The sequence below is a fragment of the Colletotrichum graminicola genome, assembly GCF_000149035.1.
Source record: "Colletotrichum graminicola M1.001 genomic scaffold supercont1.18, whole genome shotgun sequence".
Lineage (NCBI taxonomy): Eukaryota > Fungi > Ascomycota > Sordariomycetes > Glomerellales > Glomerellaceae > Colletotrichum > Colletotrichum graminicola.
This window is the reverse complement of record NW_007361022.1, coordinates 428880-454234: the sequence shown is the minus strand read 5'-3', so window position 1 is coordinate 454234 and position 25355 is coordinate 428880. Positions and strand designations below refer to the sequence as shown.

General features: G+C 53.4%; 6 protein-coding genes across 6 annotated transcripts; 5 read left to right on the top strand and 1 right to left on the bottom strand.

Annotated features, from left to right (window-relative positions):
- Positions 1 to 831: 831 nt before the first annotated feature.
- GLRG_05413 (uncharacterized protein) lies at positions 832 to 1257 on the top strand (the record flags this gene model as incomplete). The annotated part of the gene is made up of 1 exon (XM_008096098.1): positions 832 to 1257. The coding sequence occupies one exon, from the start codon at positions 832 to 834 to the stop codon at positions 1255 to 1257; it is 426 nt and encodes a 141-aa protein (XP_008094289.1).
- Positions 1258 to 1787: 530 nt separating this feature from the next.
- Positions 1788 to 2953, top strand: GLRG_05412 (aminotransferase class IV; the record flags this gene model as incomplete). Its single annotated transcript, XM_008096097.1, has 3 exons — positions 1788 to 1865; positions 1922 to 2026; positions 2099 to 2953. The coding sequence occupies 3 exons, from the start codon at positions 1788 to 1790 to the stop codon at positions 2951 to 2953; spliced, it is 1038 nt and encodes a 345-aa protein (XP_008094288.1).
- An 834-nt stretch (positions 2954 to 3787) lies between these two features.
- On the top strand, positions 3788 to 5409 carry GLRG_05411 (major facilitator superfamily transporter; the record flags this gene model as incomplete). The annotated part of the gene is made up of 3 exons (XM_008096096.1): positions 3788 to 3986; positions 4057 to 5088; positions 5153 to 5409. The coding sequence occupies 3 exons, from the start codon at positions 3788 to 3790 to the stop codon at positions 5407 to 5409; spliced, it is 1488 nt and encodes a 495-aa protein (XP_008094287.1).
- A 1058-nt stretch (positions 5410 to 6467) lies between these two features.
- On the top strand, positions 6468 to 7818 carry GLRG_05410 (dehydrogenase E1 component; the record flags this gene model as incomplete). Its single annotated transcript, XM_008096095.1, has 2 exons — positions 6468 to 6989; positions 7045 to 7818. The coding sequence occupies 2 exons, from the start codon at positions 6468 to 6470 to the stop codon at positions 7816 to 7818; spliced, it is 1296 nt and encodes a 431-aa protein (XP_008094286.1).
- A 3281-nt stretch (positions 7819 to 11099) lies between these two features.
- GLRG_05409 (HECT-domain-containing protein) lies at positions 11100 to 16358 on the top strand (the record flags this gene model as incomplete). The annotated part of the gene is made up of 3 exons (XM_008096094.1): positions 11100 to 15894; positions 15952 to 16101; positions 16162 to 16358. 3 exons carry the CDS (start codon positions 11100 to 11102, stop codon positions 16356 to 16358), a joined length of 5142 nt encoding a protein of 1713 aa, XP_008094285.1.
- Positions 16359 to 17565: 1207 nt separating this feature from the next.
- GLRG_05408 (exocyst complex component Sec3) lies at positions 17566 to 21991 on the bottom strand (the record flags this gene model as incomplete). Its single annotated transcript, XM_008096093.1, has 4 exons — positions 17566 to 18481; positions 18535 to 19673; positions 19722 to 21808; positions 21907 to 21991. 4 exons carry the CDS (start codon positions 21989 to 21991, stop codon positions 17566 to 17568), a joined length of 4227 nt encoding a protein of 1408 aa, XP_008094284.1.
- Between the last annotated feature and the right edge of the window lie 3364 nt (positions 21992 to 25355).

Here is a 25355-nt window from a genome sequence, read left to right as displayed (position 1 = left end):
GATGACCTTTGGCAACTGAGCCGCTATGCCATGTCAATGGCTATAGAAATGGGGCTCCATCGGCGTTCTGTCACTGCAGGAGAATTTACTGCTGAGGATCATGAGATTCGTAGTCGTACCTGGTGGTGCATATACAGCTTGGAGAGGCAGGTCGCAGTGATCACAGGTCGAGTACTATCGGTTCGAGACCACGCGATAGATGCGCCAAAGCCATCACTTAGCAGCCTGGACGGCCTGACAACTGCTGAAGTGCAAGCGGCACCCGTATTCAAACGCCTGAATGTGAGACTTTTCCACCATCTTGTAAGATTGCGTCAAATAGGCGGGCGTGTTCTCGAATCTGTCTACATCGCCAGGGCGCCGGATGGGCGAGCGTCCAGAACTACATTCCAGCAAATCCGCAGCGAAATCGAAGATGTACAAAAAGAACTGGAAGAATGGGAGGGGGAGATGGCACTTCTTGAAATTGGCGGCACGCGAGAACACTCTGAGATGAAAGTTGAATATGGGCTTTTACTTCTTCTCATGTACAGGCCATCTCCCACCTTCATGATACCCTCCAACGAGATGGTTGAGATATGCTCTCGATCTGTGTCCAGTATAGTCAGCCAATGGCTAGATCTGGAGCTCCATCATGGCATCCTGGCCGTCTGTCGGTGCGTCCGTCATGTACACTCCATCTTGATGGTAGGACTCGCAGGCTTGTATTGCGATTGGTAAGCTCCTTTCTTGTCCAGTATCTGCATGAACCCTTTTTACAACAGGAAACTTTCTACTACCCCCTCCTCATATATCAGAAGCTAATGGAATGCAACCAGGCATATCAGAGCGATGACCCGTAATCCTGACCCCACCCTCATTCACTCCCATGGGAGTGATGTGTCTGCATGCATTGATCTTATCGAGCGCGGTACTAGCCGTATGAAAGAAGAAGGATTACTCAAGTATGGCGACCTTCTTCGAGCGGCACGGATCAAAGTGTACGGGCCAACGTCTTATGAGCCACCCAGCGTACAGACTCATATGACAGATACCCCATCCGCGCCACCTGCTAGCTCTTCTGACGCGGTCGGCATATTCGCTTCAGAAAGTCTACAGAATCCTGTGCTCTTCCAGGGCGAAGGACTAGAGACCTACATGAGCCAGGTGACGGGATATTTCGACAACACCCATATTGGCCTGGATGAAGGTCTAACTGCCTGGTTCGATACTTTCATGGACGAACTTCAACCGGGTCAGAATAGGGAGATGAGATGAAATATTACTGCGCTACCCAAGAGGCCTTCCTATCGCGCAAGTAATATAAGAACTATTGTCCATGCACGTTTCCTATGTATACCATCAAATCCGGTTTGCCAATCAAAGTTTCCGCTACGGCCATCTCATTGACATCAACAACCGGCATAGCCTTTCCATGTCAAATTAACATGTCGGGATCGTATACCTGTAAACTCGGAAGTTCAACCGTTATCCGCGAGTCATCATTGCATTATTCTAGGATTAGCTGTTGTTATCTCAGGAGGCAAAGGACTTCGGACTGGACCGAGTCGAAGTGGGGACGATTTCGCATGATATCGCCAAATTTTCGGCTCTCACCGAGCTGAGCGCCCATCTGCATGATCTAATATGGGGCATTGGTACACGCAAGTCACCGCTCAAGCTATTACAGCAAAGTTAAATATTGGGGACCTCACATCCTTGTTTTGTTACAAATTTCACATCTTGGCCACAAAGCAATGCATCCATAGACTTATACGGCACATTGTCAACCACATTTCAAAATAGCCATGTCTCAGTCTCAACCAAAGAACCAGCCGGCGACGAGCCATACATCTGTTCTCAACGCCAGAAATGCTTCGATTCTGGTGAGTTCAACAGCATCGATCTGAGTTAATCACCGGTGGAGCTAACATCTCGAAAGGTCGGTATTCGCGATGGTGTGACACGAGACTTCCGATTAGTTCCTAGAAACCAAGCAGTGGTTTCAGTATTTGACTCCAGCTTCCTTATTGGTGATGGAATCTGGGTAAGTGCAACTCTACGACTTTCCAATAATCCCCAGGGGGTTCATAGCTAAACGCTTGGTGATAATGTACAGGAAGGCATTCGTGCCGTTAGGGGTCGCATCCAATTTGCCAAGGAACACATCAACAGGTTGTTCCAATCCGCGAAGGCCATGTACATGGACTTGGGCCTGACTAAGGGAGACCTCTTGTCACTGCTTCATCAAACCTTAGACGTCAACGACATGGGCAACGAACCTCACGTTCACATCCGCCTGGTGGTGAGCAGAGGGCTCAAGTCCACGCCGTACCAGAACCCGCACGTCAACATCGGCCTGCCACTCATTGTCATTATTCCCGAGATTAAGAAGGTCGATCCAGAGGCAAAGTCTCGCGGCTTGCGTCTAGGCACCACCTGGGTCCGTCGTGGGCCGCCAGACGTCAAAGACGAGCAGTGGAACCACATTTCCAAAGCCACAGACGTTCAAGCTTGCGTGAGCGCCAATGTCATGGGCGTCGATGAGGCTCTGATGTTGGACTTGAGAGGATTCGTAAAGACATGTAATTCTGTCAATTTCTTCATCGTCCGCGGTGACGAGGTGTGGGCACCGACGAAGGACAATCAGATGCAGGGCATCACGCGGCAGAAGACCATCGATGTCTGCCGCGCTCATGGTATCAAGGTCCGCGAGCTAGATTTTACTCTGACAGAAGTTTATGGGTCAGACGAAGCTTTCTGCACAGGAACATTCCCCTCACAGATCCATGTCGTTGAAGTTGACGGGCGGAGGATTGGTGATGGGAAGAGAGGGCCCGTTACTGAGGCAATCCAGAAATTGTATGCGGCTGAAGTCGAGCGGGATGTGTCGAGGGCCAGAGAGCAGATTTTGGCAGACCTCGAGCAGACTCGAGATTTGAGTGTCTTGGAAAGCTTGAAGTCTAAGCTTTGATTCTTTGTGTTGATATCACAGCAATCGAATGGGGATATCCCGTATACTTGGTGGTCGTTAAATCACGTGTCGACCACGTGATTCCTTTCCTCCCACCGTAGTTCTCCTACGCCAATCGACTCTCGATCCCATTTATTACACTTCAATCAGGCGCTTGAGTATACAGACTCGCAATCAACTCATATAAGATAGTTTCCGTCTTTTTTCGACTGTGCGTCTCTTGCCACAAATATGACGAATGCCACAAGGCTGTTGATCGAAAATGGGATAAATCCCATCGTTGGATTGACACGGCCCTGAAACGGCTTTTTCCTAGTGACGCCTAATTCATCAGTAAAAGCCCATGAGTTAACAGAGCGAGTATTTCAAAGTGCCTTAACTTGAGCAATATACCGCTCCATTAGCTAACAAGCAGCCATTCCATAATCGCTTTTTCGGTCACAGTGCAAGTTTGTGGAGCACGACTCGGGGCAATAGCCTCGGACTGGACCGATATCTTCACCTCGATCATCTCGGTCCCCACCGAGAAAGATCCACCTTCGCATTGCGTGATAGCCCAAAACGATTTCGTCAGTCTAAATGTTATCATTGTCTCCATATCGACGACGACGCGACGAGAGAGTGAAGTCGACGTCGGGAAATGATGTGGAGTGGCATTGAAATATCTGTGGTCCGCCGCGGCTTACAAGAGTACCGATCGCGCTTTCATCTTGGCTCCAACTTGGTTTTCATAAAGTCTTTGGTTCTATTGACTAGTTGAGCTGATTCGTCTCTTTGTCCGGTTTGGAACTTAGCCAGCGCCTCCGCGTATGGCAGTTTAAAACCGTCTTCAAGATGGATCCCAAACCAGTCGCGGTTGACAGCAACTCAGCCGACCAGGCGGAGGTCAAAGATGCCCAAGATGGAGTCACGCAGTACGACGAGACTCTGGCACCGACGCCCGCCCAGAACCGGCGTCTGCTCATGAAGACCGATCTTGTGGTCCTGCCATGCGCCGTGATCAGCATGACGCTAGCCTTCCTTGACAAGGCAAGTTGACAGTCCGTCCTCAAGCACCGCAAACCTCCCCCACTGACCATGTGAAACTGTGAAGAACGCCCTAGGCTTTGCTGCTGTCTTTGGCCTGCGACAGGACGCCAACCTCAAGGGCCAGGAGTACTCCTGGTTAGGCAGTATCTTCTATTTCGGCTACTTGGCTATGGAGTTCCCCGCCCTCTGGCTGATCACAAGGGTGCCCACCGGCAAGTACATCGGCACCTGCCTCGTCCTCTGGGGCGCGGCCATCTGTCTCATGTCGGCGTGCCACAACTTTGCCGGCCTCGCGACGATTCGCGTGCTGCTGGGCATCTTCGAAGCCGCCCTGCTGCCGTGTATGCTGGTCCTCAATTCGACATGGTACCGCCGGGAGGAGCAGCCTCTCCGCACCGCGCTGTGGCACAACACCTTTGCCGGCGTCTTTGGCGGGATTCTTTCGTACGCCATTGGCAACATCAAAGGCTCGCTGTCAACGTGGAAGTACATCTTCATAATCTACGGCGCTATCACGATCCTAACCGGGTTCGTTGTGCTCTTCGCCCTCCCGGACTCCCCACAGACGGCGTGGTTCTTCACCGAGGAGGAGAAGAAACGCGTCGTCATCCGGCTAGCCGAGAACCAGACAGGCGTCGACACAAAAAAGAGGTTTGACTCGCGGCAAATCATCGAGGCCTTGAAAGACCCCAAGTGCTGGTGCGTCTGGGCTTGTGGCATCGGCTACGCCATCGCCAACGCGGGCATCACCAACTTCAACCCGCTCATCATCGCCGGGTACGGCTTCAGCCAGACGAAGACAGTACTCATGGCCACACCGCAGGCAGCGGTCGCCATGGTCGCTGGTGCGGCACTTACGTCCATTTCTCTCTTCGTACAGAACCTACGGTGTCTGTTCTGGATCGCCTCGGCACTGATCGGGCTTGTGGGCGCCGTCATGGTGCACACGCTCGACGTAAGCCTGCAGCGGGACGCGTCGCTGGCTGGCGTGTACATTATGGGTTTCTACAACGTACCGTGGGTGTTCATGCTGAGTCTGAACTCGTCAAATACGGCTGGCGCCACGAAGAAGAGCTTCATGGGTGTCACTGTCGCCGTGTGTTATGGTATGTTTCCCCCCTTACTCACTATCTAGGGGGCTATGACTGATGCTGACTGGTCGATCTATAGCCGTTGGGAACATTATTGGCCCGCAGCTCTTCCTGTCGAGCCAGGCACCAAGATATCCTCTCGGAATTGGTGCCATGATGTTCGCCTTCACCCTTATGGCTGTATCGGGGCTGGCGTATTACCTGTTGTGTGTTGCCGAGAACAAGCGCCGCAACTCCGAGTATGGAGTGCCTGAAGATATGCTCCAGGCTGGGCTTGAGCAAGAGAAGGAAGACAAGACGGACTGGGAGAACAAGGCTTTTCGTTATACATATTGATTATCCCAGCCGGTGGCTGGCTGCATTGTGTAATGAATCTAAAGACCAAGTTCAACCCCCTAAGTATTACCGATTCATATCCCTCATGTGGTTAGTGATTTGCGGTGTGTAATCGCAAGAGAGCGACATTTCAAGCTGAAAAGCATAGTGGTTTTTACGTGATCTATAGGCCTTTATGGCAAAGTACTCGGACGCAACTTACTGCCACTTTGCAGAAAACTAGTTAAAGATATGTTTGCAGTTGAGGAACCGCAAAACACACGGTTCCCAACATATGCTGAAAGAAGGAGTGAAAAATGTTGTTTTCTAATGCGCACCATCCCCGTTAATACTGGCAATTGTAGTGTTTGATCAATACCCTCAAAACAGCTTCCCCAATGGGCCGACCGTCCGGTAATACGGTAGGAACACCGCATTCACTCCAAGAAGAAAAAGAAAAGAAAAAGATAAAAACGTTATCGGCGCGAAGAAAAAGAGACCACGTCTACATAATTAATTAACTATGCCGATAGCTGAAAGTCTACCAGTCTCAAACAGAGACGTGCAAAGCAATCCGAGCTCTCAAATATCGTCCGGCACGGAGTAAACCATAACCTTGTCGAGCATGCATCTCGCCGCCCCTCCCCCCTGTCCAAGGTTCGGTTCGTTATCGTCTATCGATCAGGGTCCTCCTGCGTGGCCCCCGCGCGGGGGGGGGATCTCGGCAACGGGCCATGCACGGCTTGGGGGTCACTTTATCTATCACGGTTTAGCTCCTAGAGTGGCTCGCTTTCCGTCGGCTCAGCCACGACGTCGAGTGCCGGCCGATGATAGACGGCCATCCCTCGGGATAGCTGTCTCGGCTTTCCTCTAACCCGTTAACCTTTCTTTTCAAATTTCTATGAATTACTGGAATTGAGTCCCTGGTTTCCTATTCCAAAGTAAAAGCTTCAGTTTGATTGCTTTAGAAAAAGATGATGAAGTCTTCAAGGATCCTTCGCCGCGCGCCCCTGCGTTGGGCCGTACCAGGAGCTGGCGAAACCACCGCAGCAGCTCCCTTCGCAGCACCGTCGACAACGATGACCTCTCAGACCCAGTGTCGCCGAGAGGCAAGCAGCCTCTCTCAGCGACCCAACGCGAATCACGTCTCCTTCCCGGGCGCCGTCAAGAGCGCCTTTACGAACACCCTCAAGTTCGAGACCCCCGGCGACTACCCCGCCGTCCCAACCTACCGCGTCGTCGACCAGGACGGCACCGTCGTCGACGATGCCTTTGTGCCGGACCTGGGCGAGAAGGAGATTGTCAAGCTCTACAAGGACATGATCTTTATCTCGGTCATGGACCTCATCATGTTCGACGCACAGCGCCAGGGCCGGCTGAGCTTCTACATGGTCTCGGCGGGCGAGGAGGCGCTGAGCGTCGGTTCAGCGAGCGTCCTGGCCCCTGAAGACGTGATTTTCTGCCAGTACCGTGAGCAAGGTGTTTTCAAGCAGCGCGGTTTCACGACAGAGGACTTTATGAACCAGCTATTTGCCAACTCCAAGGACCCGGGCCGGGGGAGGAACATGCCGGTGCATTACGGCAGCAAAAAGTTGAACATTGTGGGCACCAGCCGCTCCCATTCCTACAAAGAGCCTTGCTAACTACTGAATCCAGCACACAATCTCATCACCCTTGGCAACACAGCTGCCACAAGCTTCCGGGGCAGCCTACGCTCTCAAAATTCAGCGGATGCAAGACCAGTCTATACCCCCGCGAGTGGTTGCTGCTTACTTTGGGGAGGGCGCCGCTAGCGAGGGCGACTTCCATGCGGCGCTGAACATCGCGGCCACGAGGTCGTGCCCCGTAATCTTCATCTGCAGAAATAACGGCTACGCCATCTCGACGCCAACGCTGGACCAGTACCGGGGCGACGGGATTGCCAGCCGGGGTCTGGGTTACGGCATCGACACCATCCGGGTGGACGGCAACGATATCTGGGCCGTCCGGGAGGCGACCAAGAAGGCGCGCGAGATGGCGTTGGAAAACGGGGGCAGGCCGGTTCTGATTGAGGCCATGACCTACCGGGTGAGCCACCACAGCACCTCGGACGACTCGTTTGCGTACCGAGCCAGGGTCGAGGTCGAGGACTGGAAGCGGAGAGACAACCCCATCACGCGGCTGCGCAAGTACATGGAGGCCAAGGGCATGTGGGACGAGAGCAAAGAGAAGGAATGCCGGGAGTCGACGAGACGGGAGGTGCTCAAGGCGTTCAAGGAGGCCGAGATGGAGAAGAAGCCACCCATCCGGGCCATGTTTGAGGATATTTACGAGGAGCTGACGCCAGATTTGAAGCAACAGATGGGGCAGTTACGCGAGCATCTGGACAAGTATCCGGAGGAGTACGACTTTAACGAGTTCGAGGGGGGCAAGGACAGCTTGAAGGCGTAGAACAGCCATGTTACATGATAGCTGCAAAAGAACAAAAAGAACAAGGCATCCTCAGCGATAGAGCCAAAGGGGACGGGATTGGCCTCCAGATACCGCTCTCCGCCCTGTCTCCGTGTTGACAAAACGTCTTAGGGTTTTGTCTTTTTTTTTGTCTTTTTTTTTCTTTCCTTCTTTTTTCTCTGGCTCCATCCCCTTCCCTCTGCTTAGATTTGGAGCGTTGGCCCGGATATTGCATTCATTGCCAGGTCGTGATGGCGCAACAAGAACAACCAATCCCGCCTCTCCAACCCCCACAGCGCTCGAGTCGGTCTTGTCAGAGCATAGGCCTCGCGGGCGGAATACGAAGGCGTAAACGGAGCTGCACGTACATCGTAGTTCCTTGATAAGCAGCAATTATAGTGTCCGTGGGCCGTAGCGCCGAACCTCCAATACCTATTCGGTGGCAGGGCGGGGTTGCGCCTGCTGCTGTCACGCCGTGCCATGACCTGCCAGCGCCTGCCAAACGCTGCTGCAGTGCGCAGCAGCGACTGCACGGTCGGACACCAAACGTAGCGTCTTCACTGAGGTAGGTGCGTATCCAAGGCTGGTCCCTCTTAAGCTCGCTCAGATTACCCAATACCTAATACTCTACCTAACACAGTCACGCATCCTCTTTACAGAACAGAGTATCCGTACTGTAAACCATCTAATACACTAGCAAAATAGGCTTGTGACGGCCCACACTAGGTCGACGACACGTCCATGATTGGTGTGGGCGATGGTTGAGGGTTGGGACGGAACCAAACGGTAGGTGTGACGAGAGGAGGACCGTTCCATGACATAAGGGCCTCTTTCGTGTGGCCGCAACCCAAGACCTAGCAAGGTACTTTGGGCTGTGGACGCAGGGATCCCCTCCGAGTCTTCACTTGCGTGGGCGCTCCGCTGCCCAGTGGCTGCTCTGGAGGGGGAAAAGTGGACTCCAGCGATGTCAGAGGCATTGTATATTATTGTACGGTATGGGCCTGCGGGATAGACAGTGTGGCCTGGCCTTGGGTACTTGTGCGTCTTGCTAGCAGTAACGGTGTGTGGTGTGTGCATGTCCCCGTCCACCGGCCACGGCCCATCAGTCAAACCAGACCCGACCAACACCTCTTCCCTCCATGCTGCTCTGTCGCTGCTTAACTTCAACCGAACCAATCCCCCCGTAGACCTTCCCCGTACTTCGCCCGCCGACATCCTTTCTTCTTTCATACTGACGACGACGACAACTACGGCAACGATAACGACCGCACCTGCATCGAGGAACTCCTTCTTCGTCTCCTTGTCGATGACCGTCCCCAAATTGAAGCCGTTTTGTTTGATCCGTTGATTTCGGTCGAGCCTTCCATACATACCATCGCCCCTGTATCGCCTTTAGTGGCTATCCCGACCGAACTGATAACATTGAAAAACTGCCTCTGCCCACAATACGTCAGCACCGCCCGAGCTGTCCTGCCTCATGGCGTAATCCATGGCAGAACGAATCGCCTCTGCAAACCCGCGCTCCAGATCGGTAGTCGACCACGATCCCTCCGCGCGCCTCCCGTCCACGCCGACGACAGCGTCCTCTGCGTCGGGCTCACCCGCCTTGGCTTCGACCTCGCCCTCCCATCGGTAGGTAGCCGCGCTTTTCCCCGTACTTGCCGCTTTTCTTTTCGAGCTCCTTGCACTGTTTTTATTTTTATTTTTGTGCGTATCGCGAGAGACCAAGAGGGGGCAAGGGATATCCGAAGGAGAAGACAAGAAGCAAAAGTAGAAGGAAGAACAAGAAGAGGAAGCAAAAAGAAACAAAAAGGGAACGAGGGGCTTCCAGCAAACGAGAAAAAAAACACTCGCTCGGAGCAGTAGCAGTGCTGGGAGAAGGCAGCTCAGTGTTCAAGTTGTCGAGGGGCAGCGAACAGTCACACAGCCAAATCGGCGCCTGCCCGCCTGCCCGCCCGCCCGCCTATCTGCGTTCACCAAGCCCGTTCAACTTTACCTCCTTCGCAACTGCGTCGTTTGATCCTCAAAATCACACTCAGAAGGGACAAGAAAAAAAAATCACTTTTGCCTCAGGATCCGGCGTACCTACCCTTCTTCTTCCTCTATATACCTGGAGCTAGGTACTCGGCCGGTTGGATCGAACTTAAGCGGGTCACTACCTACCATACCGGCACGGCACCTTACCTCTAGAGAGAAGAAAAAAAGAGGGAGAAACAGAGAGAGAGAGAGAGAGAGCAGGAAACGCCTTCTTTCCCACCATTGAAACACGGCTGCATCTGCATCGCACTGCTCCTTCACCCGCATCATCGACGATTGATCTTCTCATCCTCGACGCTTCTTTTTCCTCTTCGCCTCGATTCCTCAGTTTTTTTTTCTTCTAAAAAAATTTGTTTTTTACACTTCGATTTTTCGGTTCGCTTGGTCAGCCACGGCCAGTGCCATCCAACAATCCCCTCTCCTCTACCAGTCCATCCATTCCTTACACACCAACCTACACTGCACCGCATCCACACCACACATTTGACCTGTTGGGCTACAGATGGCTGTTCGCACCCTCGATTCGGCTGCGTTGATTTGATCTTCACCTCTTGTCTTTCTGTTTATTGGTTCGGTCGGCATGCCTCGCAAAAACCAGTCACTCATGTCTTCTAGAATCACTAGATCTTCTGCTCGGCAAGCAGCGAGTCTCGCAGCTTCATCCGCCCAGTCCACCGCCGGCGCCGATCTTACCACGACCGCCCCGGCTTTGACGACAACCAGTCCTCAAAATCCACCCCCGCCTGCCTCGCGGAAGCGAAAAGCTCCAGCTCAAGCAGCTAGCCCTACTTTAGGAACACAACCGCCAACGAGCGCTTCGACTAGACGATCCAAGCGTCAGAGAGTAGTCGACGCTGTTCCGCCTCCTCAACATCCTCCTACACAGACACCTGCTCCGTCTCGCCCAAAGAGGAAGGGAAAATCCACCTCCACCATGTCGAGCCCAGAGTAAGAAGTCCCGCATTGATCCCTTGTACATCTTTGGCTGACTGTGCTGTCCAGCACTCCTACCGACCTCGCAAACGTATCCGAGAACACTGCTCCTTCGGCCTCTTCTAGCCGGAAATCGAGCAGGAGCAAAAGGACAGCTCCCAGCGCTTCGGGTAAGTCGATGCTGCTACCAACACCGCTCACGTGAGGATTATGAAACTGACATGGCTTACATAGATCCTTCCGCCAACACATCCGGTTCTTCTCGTCGAACGAAACGAAATGCTGCGAACAACGCCGACCAGGACACCACAATGACGGGCACAGACGACACAGAGAAAGATCCTATTCCTCCCCCACCCCCGCCTCCGCCTGAGCATCATGACGACGATGACGACGACGACGATAGCGATGAGAACGATGATGATGATGAGGACGGACGAAGATACGATGACGAGGACGATGATCCATTCGGAGGGTTCGGCGGTCCTGGCGGCCCCGGAGGTCTCTCGAGCACTTTGCGAGCGCTTACAGGCATGATGTCGGGTATTTCATCACGCTTACGAGAGCTTCTCAATAACCTGCGTCAGAAAAATGACCCTTCGATTCAGTTGATTGCTCTGCAGGAGCTTTCGGAGATCCTCTTGGTCTCAAACGAGGATAATCTCTCGGGGCATTTCTCACCCGATTCTTTCGTCAAGGAATTGGTAACGTTGATGCAACCAAACGAGATCACGGGAGAGGAGAACCCGGAAATTATGCTTCTTGCCTGCCGTTGCCTGGCAAACTTGATGGAGGCCCTGCCCGCAAGCGTGGCCAACGTTGTATATGGAGGAGCTGTCCCGGTTTTGTGTCAAAAGCTGCTGGAGATCTCATTCATCGACCTCGCTGAGCAAGCTTTGAGCACCCTCGAGAAGATCTCTGCCGAGTACCCCTCCAGCATTGTTCGAGAAGGTGGCCTCACTGCCTGCCTGTCCTACTTGGACTTTTTCGCAACAAGCACCCAAAGAACGGCCGTCACCACTGCCGCCAACTGCTGCCGCAACATCCCTGAAGATTCTTTCCCAGTCATTCGAGATGTTATGCCTACCCTGCTCAATGTGCTGGGGAGCAGCGATCAGCGAGTTGTGGAACAAGCCTCCATTTGTGTCTCTGGGATTGTTGAAAGCTTCAAATACCAGTCTGCAAAACTGGAAGAGCTTGTCAGTGTCGACTTGCTCAAGGCGGTTTTGAGATTGCTTGTACCTGGCACCACCAACCTCATTAGGTCGGATATTCACACCCAGTTCCTGCGTGTCTTGGCTTTCACAGCTCGCGCTAGCCCTCAGCTGTCGGCGGAATTGTTCAAGCTCAACATTGTAGAGACTCTCTACCAGATTCTGACTGGCGTGTCTCCACCAAGCGGGACAGAGGATGTTGCCTCGAAGCTCGACAGCGTTGTTATCATGCAGGCGTTGATTCACCGGCCCAAGGAGCAGATCATCGAGACGCTCAACGTCATTTGCGAGTTGCTTCCAAGCCTGCCCCGCAATGCTGACCCTTCATACGGCGACTTCGTCGAGATGAATTCGACAGAACCTATTACTCCATCGTCCACTGCACCTGGAAAGGCGCGCAAGTCACCCAACGATAAGAGAATTGAGCTTCTTGACGGCTGCAAAGCCGAGGTCCGCCGTTTCGCTCTCATTCTCTTCCCAACCTTAACCGATGCATTTTCAAGTACAGTCAATCTCAATGTGCGGCAAAAGGTACTTACTGCGCAACTGAAGATGCTTTCGAACCTGAACGAAGAGATTCTCGGAGAAGCATTGAAGACTGTTTCATACGCTTCGTTCTTGGCCTCAATTCTGTCTCAGCAGGACCACCCCTCACTCGTCATGCTCGCACTCCAGGCTACGGAACTTCTCCTCAGTCGTCTGGAGGATGTTTACCGGTACCAACTGTATCGTGAAGGTGTTATCTCGGAGATCACGAAACTCGCCACCGAGGAGCAGACTCCTCCACCGGCAACAGAGCCGACTGGGTCGCAGGAGACCAGCAACACCGACCCGCAGGCTTCTGCGGACTCTGGAGAGCCGTCGTCGGACAACGAGGAGTCAGAAGATGATGAGGACCACGAGGAATCAGAGGATGAGGAGAACGAAGAAGAGAACGAGCACGAGCATCATCCGGACGACATCACGGGTTCACCAGTCAGCTCACGCGGCTCAACCATGTCGCTGGACGGACCTCCACAGCACTTATTGTCTGACGTTCCTTCGATGCTGAGTAGGATTCGCGAGGTGGCTAAGAAGTTTTTGGAAAGCCATGAGACCGAAAAGCATGGTAAGACCATGAAGAAGAAGGCCCTTAAGATTCTGTCCAACCTGTCGGATCTTGCCGAAGAGATCGAGGCCTTCTACCTTCGCAGAACGGCGACCAATCTTGCCCCCGAAAATGGGGTGGAGCTCTTCAAGAAGCTGGCTTCATCATTCGACGCGGACGTCCTAGAAAGTGTGACAAGTGCAGAGCTTCTAGCTTCTGGGCTTGTAAGAGTACTCTTGGAGGTCTTCAGCAACCCTGACGAGGAACTAGCCCGGACGGCACAGTCGGCTTTCTTGCAGGTGTTCATGGGTTACTCCGTCAAGTCTAGGCCTAAGACCGCAACTGCCGATTCGCCCGCGACTCCGTTCAGCGTCATGGTTCACAAACTTCAAGATCTTCTCAGTAGATCCGAGCATTTCGAAGTTATCACAGTCCACCAAAATACCTTCGACGGCAACCGCAGTAGTGCTGCGTCCATGCTTGCGAAACAAATCCGGCTGAGACTCGTTGCCGATGACGACTCTGACATCCCGCGGTCTTATCGGAACATTATGGTCTCAATCCATGCTATTGCTACATTCAAATCACTGGATGATTACTTGCGTCCCAGAATCAGCCTGTCGGAACGACCACGCGGCTCTCGGCGAGCCGATAACTTGTCCAGAGCTCTTGCTTCGCTCGCAGGCTCCGCCGGCTTGCCTTTAAGCCACGCTGCTGCTAGACTGGCAGAACGTGCTTCAGCTGCCTCTGCATCAAGCCCTATCCCGCCTCCGCCCAACGCAGCTACGTCTAGTGGTTCGCGCTCTCTTCGCAAGACCAAGACCAAGTCAACACCGCCATCTGAAGCTGCAGCTAGTCCCGACACCTCTTCCACTACAAGAGATAAGGGTGTTTTGAGAAGGTCTGCCCGCCGTAGTGCGGCGTCCACTACTGAAAGTCCCGCACCTTCACGGCCGCCTCCGGAAGAGGACGACTTGGAGAATGCACTAGAATGCGCAGATGAGAAGCACTTGTCCGATGACGAAGAGATTGGTGGCAGCAGCGCTCTGGATGCTATTGTGGGTGACCTGGATGAAGACATGAGCGAGTCCCCCGGTCCTGAGCCCGGTGCCGTCAACATGGAAATCGCAGCTGGTGGTAGGGTCACTGCACGCAAAGAGGATGGTACTAGAGTCCCCACGCCATCACAGAGTGCTCTCCCTACCCGGTCCGGCGCTCTCCCTCCTCCGCAGTCGCAGAGTACACCCACGCCCTCGACTTCGTCGTCACGGCCCATGACTTACGCTGCAGCTATCCAAACTGTCCCCCAGGACTGGCATATCGAGTTCACTCTTGATGGCAAGGTCATTTCTAGCGAGACTACCATCTACCGTGCCGTTCATACTTCAGCCGCCAACTCCGATGAGCATTTCAGCCGGAGTGTCTGGTCAGCGGTCCATCCCATCAAGTTCCGCCGTGCTCCTGGTCCGCCACCTGTGGAAACCCTGTCCTTCAGCTCCAACGCCGAGGCTAGTACGGAAGATAATGGTGACGGAAACGTGCCGGCATCCCTGGCCAAGCATCCTTCTACCGCCTCCATTCTTCGTCTACTCAATATCCTTCATGACTTGAACGCCAATATCGATGATGTTATGGTAGAGAACAGCGAGAAGGACGCCGTCCGACTCAACGTGGAGCCCTTGTCACAGTTTGTCAACACCAAACTCACTGCCAAGCTGAACAGACAACTGGAGGAACCGCTTATCGTGGCGAGCAACTGCTTGCCAAGCTGGGTAGAAGATCTTGCAAGACTATATCCTTTCCTCTTTCCCTTCGAGACGAGGCACCTGTTCTTGCAGTCGACCTCATTCGGTTATGCCCGTTCCATGACCCGTTGGCAGAATGCCCAAGCTGCGGACGACTCTCGTCGTGACCGTCGTGACGACAGACCTTTCCTCGGGCGACTGCAGCGCCAGAAGGTACGCATCTCTAGATCCAAGATTTTGGAGTCAGCTTTGAAGGTCATGGAGCTCTACGGCGCTTCTCAAAGCATTCTCGAGGTTGAATACTTTGAGGAGGTAGGAACAGGCTTGGGACCTACCCTTGAATTCTACTCGACGGTGTCGAAGGAGTTCTCTAAGAAGAAACTCAAGTTGTGGAGAGAGATGGACTCGAACGATTCTGAAGAGTATATATCTGGTGCGAGTGGCCTCTTCCCTCGGCCGCTCAGTGACGATGAAGCCAGCGCTCCAAATGGTGAACGGATTCTCCAGCTCTTCAGGACTCTTGGAAAGTTTGTTGCTCGGTCAATGATCGATTCCCGTATCATTGATCTGAACTTCAACCCTACCTTCTTCCGCATCGGAGATGGTTCGTCGGCACCCGGCGTCAAGCCATCTCTTGGGGCGGTCAAGGTCGTCGACCCTGGCCTGGCTCGGTCTTTAAAGACCATCAAGAAGTTCGCCGTGGCTAAGAAGGAAATCGATGAGGACCCTTCACGCACCCCTGCGCAAAAGGTGGCCGACACCGAGGACATTGCCATTGACGGAATGAAGCTAGATGACCTGTGCCTCGATTTTACCCTACCCGGCTATCCCGAGATCGAGCTTATACCTAACGGCGGCCAGATCCGAGTCACCATTGACAATGTGGACTCGTACCTGGAACGGGTCGTTGATATGACTCTGGGCACCGGTGTCCGCCGCCAGGTCGATGCATTCCGAACGGGCTTTTCCCAGGTCTTCCCCTACTCGGCTCTGAGCGCTTTCACTCCTGACGAACTCGTCACGCTGTTTGGAAGAGTTGAAGAGGACTGGTCGCTTGAGAGTAAGCTTCCGTTCCCTTCCTTAGCTTAACTCGACTGCTCACTAACCTCCTCGATAGCACTTATGGACTCGATCAAGGCAGACCATGGTTACAACATGGACAGCAAGAGCGTCAAGAATCTACTACAGACTATGAGCGAGCTCTCTCCTCCTGAACGCCGTGACTTCTTGCAGTTCACCACGGGAAGCCCCAAGCTCCCGATAGGAGGTGCGTTTACCTTGCTAGTCCCCTATAAGAGATACATGCTGATGTATATATACAAAACAGGCTTTAAGAGCTTGACGCCCATGTTCACTGTTGTGTGCAAGCCGAGCGAGCACCCATACATGTCTGACGACTATCTCCCCAGCGTCATGACCTGCGTGAACTATCTCAAACTACCCGACTATACCAGCATCGAAGTTATGCGTAAACAGCTCTCCACTGCGATCAAAGAAGGCCAGGGGGCGTTCCATCTGTCTTAGATGGCGTTCCCGCTTAGCAAGAAACTCGAAAAATACGAACTGGAGAAAAGAAAAAAAGAGAAAAAAAAGCGGTAGTATTGATGGTCAAGTGACTACGGCAGCGGCAACGGCACGTCACGTCCGTATGAAACGAAATGGAACATGCATCAACGAGCATTGCACCTCTCCAGAGCAGAGGAACTCGATGCTTTGATGATAGTATTCAAAGACTTTATGGATGGTAATGGCCTCGGACGGGATGCACCAGTTTTGAGTGAGGTGGACTGAAGGGCGAAGGGGCAACATGGAAGAACCCCCCCTCCTCCCCGCAACTCTAACTTGCATGGCAGGGTTGTTTAGGCGTAAGAGCTTCTTTTCAGTTTACTTCTTTGCTCTGGCCTCGGGGCATTTCTTCATTGATTCGGCACTGTCTCAGGGTCCATGACCAGGCCCAGACCCAGGCCCATTTGAAGCCTGCTTTGATACGAAGTGCCGTAAGGGTTTTCTAGTTGATAGAATGGTCAAATTGATTTATGAGAAGAAAGTCATGTTTTAGAGTGTCTGCCGAGGCAATCATGATGTGTAGGGTTCACGGCATGACCGATGAGGCAAATGTGGCATAGTGACCAAGAAGTGTGTAATGATGCTTATCTGATCTGTCCACCGTTTGTTCCATATTGCTTCTCTCGCCCACGCGATGACTCCCATCAACCGGTCACACAACGGGCCGTCGTAGTCCGGCATGCAAGTGTAAAAAAAGTCTCGTCATAGGATCTGGTGTTCCCCTATTTGCGCAATCAAAGGTTTGCCCGAGGCACCCAAAAAACAAACCATTTGATCCCGTCCCGTTGGCACATGTCTCCCATGCCCGCCTATAGAACAATTGACAAAAAAATTTCATTCAAAACATTGTTCCTCTCCTTCCCCGAACCTCTTTTCCGCTGCTTTCTTCACCACGATTTGCTTCCTCGAGCAATTGAATAGAGAAGGGTACGCAGTAACAATAAACAAGGTAGCAAGAGTGTGTACACCATCTACGCCCGCCTTGCCATATAGGTCTTCCCCACGTCATAGAGAGCAAAAAGCAGAAGGGTAGTTGACGACTGACAAAGTGACCTCTTGAAACATCTCTTGCCTCGAATAGGTACTGCGGCAACCCCCCTCCCCACCACCTTGTACATCAAAAGGTGGCTCCGGGCTTCAGCAGGTGCAGCTTCGGCAACTGCCTCTAGCGGAAACCGGCCTTGACTTCGGCGCGCGGCCACTCGAACAGGACGTCACCGCCATAGACATCCGCCGTGATGCGGCTGATGCGCAGTTCCACCTCGCCATAGAAGCGTTCGCACTCGCGGAGCACCTTGGTCACCAGCTTCTGGCTCAGGGCAAGGTCGTCCGCATCACCAAAGTGTTTCTCAACGCGCTTACGCAGTGTTTCGATGCCTTTACGAACCTCACGCGCGTCATACGTCGCCAGGACTTTGTGGAACGTCGACTTGGAGTTGGACGGCTGCGCTGCAATGCTCGACCCGGGCTTACCCGACTGAAGCTGCCCCTCGATGTTCTCAATATATTCGAGAAGCTTGCCGAGAGGGCGGCGCATAACCGCGTTCAGGTATAGACCCATGTGCTCATTCAGTTCATTGGTTGCAGCCTCGCGCCAGTCTTCGAGGACATCGAGGCCGTGCGTGTTGACCTCCTCTAGGAAATGGTTCATGTTCTCGATGAGGAGGATGTGGAAGTTGAGCGCCTCCTTATCTTCTGGATCCGCGCCCGCCGCGCCGACGCTGACAGCCGGGTTCTCGCGGGCGATAATTTTGAGCGAGTCGAACATGGACTTGAGAATGCGGCCGTATTCGCGATCGACTGTCTTGCGAACAGCCAGGTTTGGGTCGATGCCCGTAAGAATGTTTTCGACCGCGTTGGAAAACTGAGGAAAGACGCGAATGAACGAAATAACGCCCTTGCGCTTATTGATCTTGACCTTGGTCTCTTCGATGGCGCGGATTTGCTCATCGACAAACTTCTTGAAGCGGGACTCCAGGACGTCGTGGAGCTTTTGAAGCATGGCGTTGAGAAATTCCTGGTTGGATTGTTGGTAATCAACAAGGTTCCGCTCGAGAACAGCCAGGACGCCGGCCCCTTGCCTTGTTCGATTAATTAGCATCTTATCCGTTGAGTGGGCTCTTTATAGACTTACAAAGGATCTGTCTGTATGACCCATTCGATTAGTTTTGCAACTTCCGTCTCGAGGAACATAAATATGACTTCCATTGCTTTGGTCACTCTCCGAGCGAGATCGCGGTCTGGTTCCATTAGGCGATGGCGGCGCAAATCACCACCTCTTCGATCTTTCGGTCTGCTCGCTGCGACCAGGTCAGGGAAGTCTGACTGCTCCAGCGTCGTGGCATGGAAGAAGTCAACGATAAAGTTTTGTTCCATCTCGACCAGCGGCAAGAGGTCATCCAAAACATGGCCGAACACCTCGTAGGGGAAGCTACGATTCTCGGTTCCCGCTGCCTCTTTGAGATTCGTTCTGCTGGCGGTGTCGATGGGTGAACGCAGACTCTTGGCCAGTGTTTGACTACGCTTGACAGTAAGCTTCCTGACAGTGGTCGCCTTGCCTTCTTGTTGCTTTTCGACTTCAAACGAAAACAGGAGCTCGGTTGTCTCATCAGCAGTCATCTTGCGCGCGTTGCGCTTCCATGCCTCCAAGACCTGCCGGAATTCGTTCTTGTACACGGGATGGCTCTTATCTTGGTAGACCTGTATCATGCGGTCCCAGTTGGCCGGATCGACATCCTTGGAGTACTTGATCAAAGGACTGTACTTCCAAAGCATGTCTCGACCAATATCGTGATGACGGGAGTCCACCTTCCTCGAGAGGGCCTCGCGAAGCGCTTTGTTAACCTCATTGTAGGCCACATCGAACTGCTGCGCCATGTATCCAACCAACCGTCGTGAGAAGGCGGCGCTTTCTTGACGATACATTTCTTTCTTTTCTTGGACGATTCTCATCTTGCCGTAGTCGGTGTTCTCAAGCCCAACAGCTTGGTCGCCTTCACCAACAAGATCTTCGCTCTTCCTTGGCTCGCCTCCTAGCAGTGAGGGGTCGATCTTGATCATGGCCTTGTAGAGGGTGACTAGGGACATCTCGATATCGTCGAGGCCTCCGAGATCCTCAAGCGGCGCGGCCTTCAAAGCATTGAGATCGGCCGTGGTGATGGTTGTCGTCTCCAAGAGAGATTCAAGCTCCTTTCTAAGGAGTTTCTGATTGGCCGTCTGAACCTGAAGACCCTGGCCTTGAGCTTCAATGTATGCAATATCATCGGAAAGCGTCTGTCTTGCGTTAGTAGAAATTCTCCACCAGGCATCCAGCCAACTCACCGACAGTTCGACACTGTAAAGTGTCAACAGGTTCTCCATCTCTTCACACTCAGCGACTGCCAGGTCGATGCCACGCTTGATGGCCTCAACTCGATCATCCTCTTCTTGGAATCGGGCCAGCCAGCCCCCAGCTTGAGCTTTGTTGAGTTCTCTCTCGAGCTCAGTTCTCATATCTTCGACGTTGCGCGATCTCATCTGCTCTCCAGGTACCCAGCCGAAGTAATCCAACCACTTGGTGAACTCTCCACTCTTGTTATCCAACACAGTGGGGTCAATGCCTAGAGACGCAAGATATTTGGCATCGTTGCCGACAACGATCGACTTGCGACTTTCTTCGTTTGCTGTTGACTCGTCGGGCTTCTTGGGCTCTTTGATTGAAGGTTGCACGCTCGTCGGGCGGCTAGAGTTGGGTAAAGTGATCTTTACCTCGGGCACACCGGATGTACGCTTGGAAGGTTCTGTAGGAGCTGCTGATGGTGCGGGTGAAGCAGCTTTCTCAGCAGCTACCTCCGGAGATGCTGCTCTCTTGGGGTCGTTAGAGGAGGTTGGTCTGGGCGGGGGTTGGAACACAGTGGTAATCCCTTCCGCCGGCTCGGCGCTCTTTGCGGCAAGTTGTCGTAGTCTTTCGCCAGCACCACCAGGTCGGGGCCTGAAGGCTGTGGCAGCAGACGCAGCCTTCCAAAGAACGCCAGCGAGGTCTCCCTTGGACTTCTTGGACTTGATCATCGGGCCCAGACCTGGCCGACTCTCTTCCTCCGGCTCAGCAGGCGGCTCAGGAACGGGTGGGGATACGGAAGCTGCAGGTGCCTTGGGAATAGGCTCATCAACCGGAGGTAGAGGCGCTGGGGACGGAGCTGGAGGGGGGCTCGTTGTTATGGGGGAAACCGGGGCAGGGGGCACCGGGGTCTCGGATGACGGCGAGACGATTGCAGGAGTTGGCCTAGTAGGTGTAGCCCCCCCATTTGGCTCAGGCGTTCTGAGCGTAGGAGGAAAATCTGCTGTTCTCGGATCAACCGGCGTGAGGGGGGTGACAGGCCTATTATCTCTGTAAGAACCAACGTCTGACCGCTGCGATATTGAGTTCTTCCTGGCTGTGCTTCTTGGCGGAGGAGCAACTTGATCTCTTCGCATCCCTGGGCTAATTAGCGGCGCGGGAACCAAGTCTCTATCGGCGAGTCCCTGCGGTCGTGCCGGGTCCATCGGAGGTCTCTTTCTTTCTGGCGGCCGGCCTCCTTCTTCCGATATTGGTGGCGGCGGTGCCAGGACAGGCTCAGACGGCTGCTCGGCAAACCTGCCCATTGCCCCCGAGCCAGGCATACCGTTCCTCGAACGAGGCGGCAAACTGCTCGCATCCTCGCTCCTGGCTCCTAGAGATGGGGCAAACGATTCCTGGCTCTGGTTTCCGTAGCGCCTCAGCGTAGGGGGGTCCTGAGAAAATGACGAAGCCATGCTTCCGACGGGCGAGTGAGAAGGCATTCCGTTAAGAGGGGGCGGCCGGCGTGGGCCAGGTGGCCCTGGAGAAGGAGTGCCATAGTTGGAGGGTGCCGTGTTCACGGCCAAGTTGGACTGACCAGAAGCAGCATCTAGCGTAGAAGGGGGCGGTTTGAAAGAGAGCTGGCCAGGCGGCGGCGGCCTTCGATCGTTTCTCAGGATCTGAGCTATTTCAGAAGGGTCAAAGCCCAACAGTTCGGGGTTCTTGCCGCCCGTGTATTTTCCATAGATCTTGACCAAGCTGGCAATGAAGAACTTCTTTTCCTTGTCCGATTGTGCATTCCAGAAATAGGGCTTGCCGAGAGTCACGACGAAGCCAGTGTCCCCGGCCCATTCACGAAAGTTGGGGTTAGCCGACGGCCCTGTAAAGGACTCGATGGCAGAGAGGTCGTCAAGGTTCCATGTTTTTCCAATGGAGAAGGAACCGTTCGCATTCTCCTTTGTCTTGTGCATACGTACTCGGCCACTTTTCCTTACAGCGACGATTATAACGCGGGGTTTCTGGGTTTCGGGGGTTCGTGCTTGAGGCGGCGGCGGAGAGGTCGGGTGGGAGGAGTACTCGGTGATTCGGATGTGGGTGATGTATGTCTCCAGCACTATCGTCATGAGGCAAGGGTTAATACTATGGGCAACCATTGGAGTGTTATCCCCGGAGGGCCGGAAGGGGGGGGAAGAGGAAGTGGATTCGACGCACACGATCCGTCCACATCCTTCTTGGTGAAGCAACTCTCGATGATGCGCCGCTTCTCATCTTCGAATCGCTGGGCCCTGCTGTCCATGGCTGCTCGGTTGGGCGGTGCCGTCGCAGTGGGATGGAGCACTCATGAGGGGGTTCGCAATGCCACGGGAGAAATCGCTTGCATGACTATCGCGGCAAACGGATGGGTCGACGAGGGTTGACGCAGCGATAGCGGCAGGCGCTCGGAAGGAGATTCGATTCAGGTTCTGGTGGGATTTCGAGGCTGGGTCGGTCGTGATGCGTGCCAGAAGGGGAGCGACGTGTGCAGGTAGGTAGGTGTGTCGGGCTGGCCCTGGGAGTAGCTTGCTGCCAGTCTCTGGTCCCGCTGGGTGTTTGGGGTTGGAGGTACCTTGTCCCTTCATTCTGGGGCACTTCTGTTAGGGCGCGCCTAACCAGCGACCAGATAGTGCCGCCACCGCATCACCTATCATCTGTCAACATGTTGCTGAATGCAGCAATATTACTCCAGCCATCTCTGCACGATAACATTGTTGTATGTTTATCTCGATTTCGAGGGCCGGAAGCTGGCGGAATCCCTCTTGGCGCGTCGTAATCGACTATCTCTAAGCAGTTGAATTCTGTACCCGACTCGACGATACATGGACGGTACCTCCCCAAATGAATGCCTGTCTGTCTGCTGCTACCGGACGGGAACGTGCAACAACGTCTTGTTCCCTGGGCCATGCAATTGGACGCTGGGACTATTTGGAGAGGCATGGGGATGGAGGGTGGTCCTTCCTGCCTAGTGTACGGATACTCCGTACATGATGCTATACCTACAGAAAGTTACCGCGGAATGCGGAACAGACCGCCGCCGCCACCAATTGACTTCTGCTTACCAGGACATACCCTTACAGCATAGCATGCGATGCTTGTTGTCTTCAACACCGCTTCCAACCATGATTTGGTCTCATGCGAACAAGAGCAGATTGATCCCGAAACCAACTCACCTTTCCTTCTCTTCTTTTACTTGTCCATGTTTTCAATTTCTATATCACTCCCAGTTACCGATGTACGAATACGACGCCGATGTCAGACGCATCGGCTGGCAGGGGTGTCGTGTCGTCCGAGAGAGCTCGGGCACCTGTCGTCATGCCTCCCACTCGCCCTTGTTTCAAGTTGCCCTGGTCATAAATGAGAAACCCCCGTTATTGCAACATCCGGGCTTCCGAGCCTGTCTTTACGTCTCTTCCTCCGCCGAAGCTCCGGCATCTGGTGCTCCACGCTCAGTGGGGTTTCGGCCCGCCATCTCGCCGACTGCCAGACATCACCCGGTCCTCTCACGGGGTTTGGTCATTAATAGCTACAATCTCTTACATCAATAACTATGTGGAGGATTGTGTCTTGTTTTCCTACCGAGATTTCACGACCGCGGGCCATGATTTATTTAATATCTAGCTAATTAGTAAAAGTGAAACATGAGTCGAAGCCAGAACAACCGCCCAGCTTGGTAAATACATAGCGTACCATTTAAGGACACAAGACAGCGCGGCACCGTTTTCTGGAGCAATCTGTGATTTAATGACAGCTTTGGAAAAGACTAACAAATTGAACGCACAAGGCATCTTGTCAGGAACCACGCTGAGCTGCCCGATCAGGCCACAATGTTGGCATCCTATTGATTGTAAGACGGCCAATGACACCACCGGCATCAAGGTTTCGACATTGGGGCCATTCTGACTAGGGCCAGCGGAAAGCAGCTGGGAAAACTCACAGTCTGATATATCCCGAGCCGTTTCGTCCTGGTGGGAGTCAGTGCGAGGGGCTGATCAGGCACCTCGGAACCGGTCCACGAGGTGCCGAGCTACAAAAACGGAAGCATGACAAACGTACTAGCATGCCTAGGGCTGCCTAATGGTGAAATCAACCGCTTCTCCATGAGTGGTGTAAACGGTTTGGCCTCTCAGGAAGATGATAAGTGTAGCAACTACATACATCGCCGTTGTGGTTCCGCAGATCCGGCTTGCCTCACTGGATAACAAAACAACTACACAGCTGCCATAATCCATCTCTTCTCCAACATTTCCAACTCCCCAAAAGGACATAATGTCGTTCCATCTAGATTCTACCATTTCTCTTATAGAAATCCTCTCCCCGCCAGACATGGCCCGTCTTCCCCGTCGCCTCTCAATATGCAGCCCACGATACGGCATGCCCAGAGGAAGACGCCACTGATACGCAAATCAGCGGACACCTTTATGCTCAGCCAAGAGGATATAAATAAGACTGATTCTTGCAATATTTCGAGGCTTCTCGGGGCATTAGAATACTAGTTGGAAGACCGATTATGGGTCATAAAGGTAAAATCATAAAGGGGAAGGGCTTTTTATAGAGTGGGAAGGGACCAATGCAGGTCTCAATATCATGGTCCTTTTGCGCGGCTTACACATCTCAAATGGGCTTGACCAAGTGTACCACGCCAACGGACGTGGGTTCAGCATGACATGCGTGCTGTTTGTTCCCCGCAGCAGTCTATTGTACTGATCCCTCGATATTGGACCAACCACTGCTGCCATCATCATCATCATCATCTTACAGATGCAGAGGCTTTCGGGCCCGTACGATCTGGAAGCCTTGAGCAACAAACTTGCTGAACGCACTCAGAAGGACTGTTATACCTGCTTTTTCATAGTCATAGTCGGCCTCCTTCGGCTGCTGTTGACCGCCAACCTGCCTCCAGTCTTGGATTTCGTATTGTTTCGGCAGACTGCCACAGGGACCATCGCATGCATCTTCAGTGGGAACCCGTGAGAGGGTTCCAATATGTTGAGCGCCAACGGCTGGTGGGAAAATGTCACCTAGAGGTACGGGATACCCTCGGGAGCCCCTGAGCAGATTTCGGGGCAGAGTTGGAAGGAGCGGCGAACATCACGGCTTCCTTGACCACCAGAAGACGATTGGGCCCCCGTGTAGAACTCGGAATTGTGATGTTCTAATAACACCGACCAAAATCACCAACATCGGACCATTGGTCCTAATGCCGTTATGTTCTGCTTAGCCGCTCGCGGGGCCCGCACCCGGCATAAGCGCCTTAGTCCCCCGTTCATCACCATCACTATCGATGCTCTTTGACTTCGAACCAAGAGACGATCGCCTGTGACAACGGAAATCAACCCCCCTCATGGTTGCAAACATCATCTTCTTCTCATCTCCAGCCCCTGTGACTTCATCACTCGTACCTCAACCCCCTTCTCTTTGACCCCCGTTCTATGACCCCCCTCCCCCCTTCCTTCCCTGAAGCCATATCCGCCCACAGCCTCAGCCACGAACGATTGTTTCTCGCCTGCCCAGCCCTTTTGCTCCGCGCACACCCATCCAATCGACTGACCCGCCCGTCTCCTTCTCGAACATTTCCCCGGCTTCGAATCCTGGATCCACGGCGCACCACCTGACCAGGAACCGCC